Raw genomic sequence first — 8,317 nt, 5'->3', positions numbered from 1 at the left:
GGACTTGCGTGGTCTAGAACTTATTCTTCAATGAAAACTTTCTGTTTTTGTAACTTATAACAACGAATGCAGTAAATGGTTGCGCATTTTTTTTTTAATAATACGCAATCTGAAGTAATTCCACGAGGAGTAAAATGCAGCCACATCCACCCATCAATTTATTGCTGCATGAAGACTTTTATTGTACAATAAACGAGGACATCAGAATTAACGTACCTGTATTCAGTCAAACTTGTAAATGATACCCGACGTATGAAAGCATCTGCAGATCTTTCTAGTCATCTAAATTCAAAATTTTACTATTTCATGAATTCTGCTTAAGCCGGTGCTATGGGCGGGTTCGCCGAGATTGCAACATTTTCAAATTTGACGTTTCGGTCGTTTTTAATGGATTACTTTTTTCTATTTTAGTTTTATTTAAAAACGCTCGTTTAATTTTATCGGCTTTTCCTCTGTTATAATATATGGCACTGAGATAAAAACAATGAGGATCCGATTAAGTTTAAACAACTTGACCCTGCAACTTACTGTCATTTTAATCAAACAATGTAGGCCTCCCCTAACGGTAATATTTATATTAGACACATGTCCTATGCTTCAGGAATGACGTCATGGGAGTCCTGCACGTGATTTGCCTCAGAGCACGCGTACTGTTCCCCCTTTCAATCATATATTACCATTGACTTTCGTACTTTTTCAATTAGCCCTGTATTGCAGTGCAAACCTCCTAGTTCAAACCAATTGGGATGGACAAGAGCTTGATGGAAAGCCTGGAGCCTCTAAGTCAATATAACGCAAAGTACTTAGCGATGACCCTATAAACTAATAAACAAGGTCTGCCACAGTGTTTTGCTTTGTACTGGTTACTATTTACTGTCCGTCAATCTACCCTTAAACCAACACACGCCAGACAATATGACCATAAACTAGTTCGACACACACGTGGCATAATCTAAATATAGCTGAAATTATTAATACGAGCATGCGCATAAAGTAATAGTCCTGATGGAGTCCATTGGGGAGAAGTGGTTTAATACTTCACAGATATTTGATGTAAAGATATGTATTTGTTTAAAGAAACTCATGCATGAAAAAGAATCAATTCAAATAGTAACGTTAATTAACTAGATTTCTATCGACAAGATCTATCTTAAGATGTTTCTTTTATGTGGAAGCATTTTTGTAGAATAAGTTTGCACGATAAATCGTTTGTAAGATAAAGTCTGTCTTTTAAGAGAGGCCGTTAGATCTTTGCCTTGCCTTGCATGGATAATTTTCTTTCTTTTTTTCTGCAGCTTAATGTCACCTATTCAATGGGCATGGGCTATCTCCTTTACGGCAATATAGGTCACATGGCCATAGCGGTTGACTGAATACAAACGACCAATCCTGAATTTCAGGAGACACATACAGACTGAATCTAGCGGTAGGTTAATGACGCAGTCTTTCTTGAAACAAATGTTGGAATAAATTTAAATCAATCGTCTTAAGTATATGTAACTTACCGTTAATACGACAGTTGCCCTTAGAGTCTGCATCTTACATACTATAGGTTAAATCACTTACAAGTTGTTTGCCCAACAAAACAATTCGACACACTTTAAATCCATTTATTTCCAAATATATTGCATTCATTTACAGTCAGTAAAGCCCGGCCTATTTCGTGGATATTCACACGTAGTATTTCTTTAAAAAGCAATCAGTTCACAAGATTCGAATAGCTTATAGTCATATTGGCGATTTCTTCTTGATGATTATGTATCACGGAATGTAAGGAAAAGTGAGGAAATTGACCGAATTTTACTTACTAGAGAACGAACAACATTATAATTTACTAATTACAATGAATCAAATTAGTAACTGTATAAACAAAACTCTGAAAATTGAAGTGGAATATGTTCTCAATGAGATAGAAATGGTTCCTATCAGTGGCCACCCAATTCATTTCATTTTGATTGACTGATCCCAAACCAACCGCGATCACATTACGACTCATTTGATGCAGTTGGTTTATAGCAACGTCCTCCTGATGATGATTGAAAATATTTAGAGCGTGTGCTTCACTGATGATAATGACGTCATCAGGCACGTGCGCCCTATTGCCTTGACGAAAGTGGTCGAGAACGTACTGGACTGCCACAAGATTATTTGCGTTAGATTGGTAATGTTGAAACCTGATGTTCTGCACAGCCGACAGGACATCTTGTTTCGTCGTGTATCTGAAAAGAAGTCCAAAATTGAAGAGGGTGTAGATATAGATAGGTTTGTTTTATTAAAAAAAATAATACATTAGCTTTTCAAAGAGAACATATATCCACCTTCTTTATTGTTTGGCAAAAAAATTGATGGAAAAAACGATTATTTTCGGTATGATAATTTAACTTGATTTGAAGAACGTTCGAACATTTTCTTATATAGAAAAAAATAAATGTTATTTGCGATATAAAATATTCGCTACACTAATATTGGGCCAAATGTCCTATTTAAACAGTTGAACAGAAATGGACACTCTTAAATAATAATTGTTTTCAGTGTCACTTTGTTTCTTTGGTTTAGTTTTGCGGCGCACCATCAAAATCTTGGTAATATGGCTCCGAAAAAGGAAAGGTCATTTTGGCTAACCTTGGATATGAAAAACTGAAAGCAACACCAGGGTTCGGAACCACCTCCCCTGCTAGAGCTAAGAGATGCATAGACTCAAGTAATTCAAATCCATTTAGAGCTAAGAGATTCATAGACTCCAGTGATTCAAACCCATTTAGACGTCTCTTACGATCACGTAGGGTTAAACGGTCCCTGCAATTCTGATGTCTCGACCCTAAAAACCAACCCCTCAGACATAAGGGAGATACATCCAGTGTCACTAAGTTGTAAGATGATTATGGCGCTTTGAAGGGTAATGAACAACTGTGTAACTGCTTGATTTTTGCCGGAGCTGAACAACATATTTGATTACCATTTCAGCACTTGCTCTGAAACATGGTTTGAAACTAGTTTAGTTTAGTGTGATTGTCAGGTTGCACCACTTCTCGTTCACGACAATGCCTAACACATGGCCGTGCTCACTTACAAAAACAAAATTCGTTAATTCTCATCAGAAAGATGCAATATATACAAATGTATCGGAGAAGAATCGGCTCTATGAGAGGTTCTTACTCACAGTGATTTCCATACATTGATAAACACAACGCTCTTGACCACCGAGCCAAACAATCACTTTCTTAGGATTTACTATAACCCCTACACGGCTAAAGTGTATATAAAGAAGAAACAATGGGTTTATAAGGTTACTAGAAGTTATTGTCTTGTACCTATCCAAGTCCCAGAGTTTGGTTCCCTGCTGTAAACCGAACGTTCCTAAAGCGACCCTTGTTCTATCCGGTCCAATATCAATATTCTGGAGGATTTCATGCAGTGTGCCTTTTATAGTGCTGTAGTACAAATATAGATCTGAGCTATCCTCGATCATGATAATGATGTCTCGACTGCAATCTGTAACATGATATCCAGAATTACGAGAACGTTTAAATGTTGAATTCTTCTTAAGCCGGTGCTAGGGGGCGTTGACGGTAACCTCACATTTTCAGTACCGTCCATGAACAGGTTAAATCAAACCGAGCCTGCAACGTTTTCAATTTTGTCGTTTTGGGTGCTCTATTGGGATTCTGTTTTAACACAACAACGTTGCGCTAGGAAAGCAAATTTTAAGATATTTTGAATTCAAATATCATTAAAAACAAGCACATTTTCTTTTCATCTTACTTTTAAGGTAATAAGCAAAATGCATAAGATCTGTTTAATTATCGCCCTGAAAGCAATCATCTTTCATGACAAGAACGGTCCTTTCAAACCATACTACTCTAAGACTTATTCTTATATTTCCAGAAAAAAGTTACATATATGTTTAAATCAAAGGCATATTGTTATAATTACTTACACGAGGTTGTAGTTGTATGATAGACATGAGGCCTTGTTGTGGGACGGTAAGTTGTAGTAGGCGTGGTTTGACGAGTGGTAGACGTTGGTTGAAGAGGAGTATTGCATAAGTCAGTATCACAACAATGATGATCTACCGAAACACCGCGTGATTTTAATTCGATGGCATTCGGGGAGTTTTGATTCCTCTTTCGGAAAACGGAACAAATCTGAAAGAAAATGTTAAACTAAAACAATACATGTACTAGAAAAAAGTGCATTACCGTGGAAATGTTAAGATTCAGTTCTCATTAAAGCATGTCATAAAAAACATGAGTTTGCGTGCGTGCGTGCACTTGCGTGGGATGTTTTTAAAAAATTAAAAACAATGTAAAGATAAAGAAGCAAATTACACTTTTTCTTTCCAAACCCCAATGCGTGCAGTCCGGGGAAAGTCCCCGGGAGGTAAAGTCAAGCCACTTAAGTAACAGAGATGATTGGTTGACCTGTCGTGACTAACTCTGGAGGGTGGCGTTAACAAGGGTCGTTTCTGTTATCGTTGTTCGGAAAGCTGATGTCTTGGCAGTGTTGTGGACTCCTTCACCACACCCCTGAACGGAGAACGGGCTCCCAGAGGATTCAGCATGAAAAAGACGTTCCCGATGAGACTACTATAGTGGACCGGCAAGGATGCTACAATCTCTGACATATGGTTATTCCGGCACCGAGTATACTGAGTAAATAAACTCAAAACACAAAGATTGACACTTTAGACTTGATGCTCTATTTAATTGACTTGTTCTTGAAGATTAAAATGCTGGATGAAAGTTCTCAAGCTACGTGTTTCATCTTTTTATTATTTTTATTTATTTCGGAGATTAGCACGCAATGGACCTTTCAATCAGTAAGATGCAATAGTATATTTTCGGATGTTATGACACCTTTTTCTAGACCCTCGCCGTGCTATTATCGAGTGAGATATCAAAATTGTTTTATCATTTCTTACCGGTGCCCCGGAACATGACAATTTGTATTTGTGAGTTATCCCTGACCCAATCACTGTCGTCCGCAAACACATCTAAAACACCATTAACACATTATGACATAAATCTTATGTACAATATACAAACAATAAGCAAAGAGTACTTTTCGCATTCTATTAAACCAAAACCATTTTGCTTTGTCCCTTTATATTGACAGACTGATATAACTCCCTAATAAATATCAATCAAAATAAAACACTTTGGTAATGTAATGAGCAATTTAATGATTTTCATCAACTCTATCTTGTAATTGTTTATTCCTGATGAAATACAAGTATTGTAATTTAACTTTATCTAATACATGTATATAAGATTGGATAATTCGTGACAATAAAATATGTCTACCTCGCCTGTCGCACACGTGACTGTATTGCAATTGCTGACGTCAGAGGTTGTTGTGTTACAGTTGTAGCATGTTACAGCTGCAACAAACAAAAAAGGCAAATGGTGTAACAAGAATAACCAACTTTTTTATATGACTTGTCGGAACTACACATGCATACACACATGAGAATGTCCTGTTTAAAATGTTGGTATGCCCCGTAGCTCTACTTGGTTGTTGCTCTAACCAGAAATGTAGAATTATGTAAAAACAATAAGCAAAGAGTACTTTTCACATTTTAAACAAAATCATTTTGCTTTGTTTTGTTATATTGAAAGACTGCTATCTTGTAGAATTGTCGTTAACGTTAAGAATTTTGTCTTGTTGATCTATGTTGTCATTTTTATTGTGGCTGATTTTAATCAAAAAGGATGGTCCATATGGACGGGCGATGTTTTGTTTTGTGTTTGCTTAATATTTGCCTGTACTGTATGCATGTATCGTAAGTCGATCTAAAAAAAAAATCTTCTTCTACTATTGAAATAATTTTTCTAGTGTTGTCTGTCTAGCTACTGTAAGGACAAACATTTCTACAAATTGGTATAAATCAAAGCAACTTTTTTGCTTCTAATCAACCACAACATGAACATAAACAAGATATAAGTAAGTGATTATTCATAACAACACTTTTCTCAATGTACCAATGACCCAAACTTTCAACATTAAAATTTGAAAAAGCAAATGCCCAAATAAACATTAAAAATACGTGAAAAAATCTTTTTTAAATTTTTTTGTTAAACTAGAAAATTAAAATTTTGATTTTGCATATAATAAAGCAAAAGGCGAAAACAACCGTTTATACATACAGCAATATATATAACCTGTAAGGAATATTTATCACGAACTTATGATACAGCGAACATCTTTTTTTATAGAAAAAAAAAAACAGCAGCCGTGTAAATAAAACTATATAAATGTCACAATACAAAGTAGTCTATAACCCAGACTGCAAACGAAGATCCTATAAAAACTATTACTTACGACACATGTTGCAATATTTTGGACAAGCTGATTGCGAAAGTACCTTGTCGGAGCAAATATTTGAATTTTGCTTGGCCATTAGTACGCATGCGTCGTGATCTATATCTTGACATCCGCTTCCGGCTCCATTAACAAACCAAAACGAGGATGTCAACAGGAATCCTTTATTATAGATAAAAATTTAAATGCATTTATAGCGATTTATGTTTTGACATACGTTAAACGGTTACAATTTAGCCCAACGCTTTATAACGTAGTTTGTCTTGATCAATATCACTACGTCAATATCACTTCTACATTATATTGACCGTCAATCGCAACACGTGGAAGTTGATAATCACAATGTCTTTTTTTCTTTCTTTCTCTTTCTTTCTCTTTCTTTCTTTCTTTTTTTCTTTCATTCTTTCATTCTTTCTTTCTTTCTTTTTTTTTAAAGTCACATTGACACTTTGTAAACGTCAAACGACAACTTTCCATCTATGGTGGGGAAGAAAAACCTCAGGTGCCATTCCGTACATTAATGTTATTTCCGGCACTCGTGAATACTTCAGAAGAATCACCGACGTTCCCGGAACTAGCTGGGCAGCTTTCTTACATGAATTTGTAGCAATTTCGTTGACAGAAATACAAGTATAACTAAAATGATACAAAATTTCTTATCAAAAGAAAAATAAATCTGTTGAAACGTGATCTTATATACCGATTTATTAGTGTACATTTCTATGTAAATTGTTTATTATATCACTTCTAATGTAAAAATTATAGCTGACTTAAACTGTAAATGAAAATTGTAAATGCTTTAGTACGAAAGGTAATTCTGCTCACCAAATAAAAACACTGATTCCATTTGAAGTTAAAGTTACGTTGCCAATAATTGCACTTTGGAATATGCAGATAGTACAACCTTTACGCAGATAGATAAGGCGAAGCATGTCTAAAAATATCCATATCAAGATAACAGTTGCTTAAATAATCTAAAATGTTTAAAATTGTTCTAAATACCTAATTTTGTTAATTACCTTAATTTCAAGTTTGTTTGTATTGTTTGTTTTTAGCTTACCTAGGAATTTAATGAGATGTGCATTGAATGTCATTGCATTTTGATTAAAATGGGTCCAGTCTGTGGCATTACTATGTCAGATAGGTTAGAAAAAGTAAGATGTGTTCGTTCATCAGAAAAAAAGGTTTTAATGGTTAAAACAGTAGGATTCATCGTTCATTTTTATTTGTTTGGGTCGTCAGACCAAACAAATAATGGTAGCGAAATTTCAAAGCCTAATGCTGTTAATTGCAAATGCCTAAAGTAGTCCACTTTTTTGAAGCGGTTACTTCCCTTTATATGTACACTAACGCCGAAAAATTCAGGGGAGATCAATGCGTAAAGATTGTCGCATTAATTTTCAAGCAAAGTAGTTCCCGAATGGTCGAAGATTTCTAATATTGTTTCATTCTTTATAGATATACATGCTTACAGTAAGCTCAATGATCATTTACATCTGTGTTCAACAACAGGTTTAGCGTCGAAATAATAAGAGTTACAAACACTAATTTAGAATAATATGGTTTTCTTCAGGCCGTTAACATATAACTTCACCGTGGCCGAGTGTTTTGCACGCTCGCTTATGAATCGAGAGGTCTGGAGTTCAAATCCCAGTTGAGGCAACTCATTCTTTTTTATTTTTTTTTAAGTCAAATAAACATTGAATTGACTATCAGTGTTGCAATTAGTCTTATAGCCAATTTACTACAGTTAAAACACTGGAAAGCATTGGTGGCACTATACAAAAACAAATTGGTTTATAATCTAACAACCTTCACCTTTCTGACATTCTGAGACCCAAACAAATTCAGCGCCTTCTGTGCTTTGATTTTTCTATGGTTTGCTCTGGTAATCTTTAGTGAGGTTCACGACAAAACTGTTTGAATACTTTAATGTAGAGCCCATTAAGTGTGCTAAATATATAGTTTGGTGCCATGAACGGAAGTCACCTTGAGG

General features: G+C 35.2%; 1 protein-coding gene across 1 annotated transcript; it reads right to left on the bottom strand.

Moving 5' to 3' along the window:
* Nucleotides 1-1,594: 1,594 nt before the first annotated feature.
* Nucleotides 1,595-7,246, bottom strand: LOC132743275 (uncharacterized). Its single transcript, XM_060731808.1, has 7 exons — nucleotides 7,147-7,246; nucleotides 6,322-6,483; nucleotides 5,304-5,380; nucleotides 4,922-4,993; nucleotides 3,938-4,145; nucleotides 3,312-3,492; nucleotides 1,595-2,219 (listed from the first exon to the last, which is right to left on the bottom strand). The coding sequence occupies exons 1-7, from the start codon at nucleotides 7,166-7,168 to the stop codon at nucleotides 1,835-1,837; spliced, it is 1,107 nt and encodes a 368-aa protein (XP_060587791.1). The 5' UTR covers nucleotides 7,169-7,246; the 3' UTR covers nucleotides 1,595-1,834.
* Nucleotides 7,247-8,317: the final 1,071 nt, after the last annotated feature.

This window comes from Ruditapes philippinarum, unplaced genomic scaffold (assembly GCF_026571515.1).
Source record: "Ruditapes philippinarum isolate M1 unplaced genomic scaffold, ASM2657151v2 ctg331_1_1_1_1, whole genome shotgun sequence".
Lineage (NCBI taxonomy): Eukaryota > Metazoa > Mollusca > Bivalvia > Venerida > Veneridae > Ruditapes > Ruditapes philippinarum.
Note: the sequence above shows the minus strand (reverse complement) of the source record. Positions and strands in the feature narration are given on the sequence as shown.

Excerpts from the sequence above, each read along its gene's own strand:
- LOC132743275 (XM_060731808.1), bottom strand. The coding sequence starts at position 7,168 with ATGGAATCAGTGTTTTTATTTG. Across the intron at positions 4,146-4,921 it reads TGTCATGTTCCGGGGCACCG|ATTTGTTCCGTTTTCCGAAA; the intron begins GTAAGAAATGAT and ends ATTTTCTTTCAG. Across the intron at positions 2,220-3,311 it reads AAACTCTGGGACTTGGATAG|ATACACGACGAAACAAGATG; the intron begins GTACAAGACAAT and ends ACTTCTTTTCAG.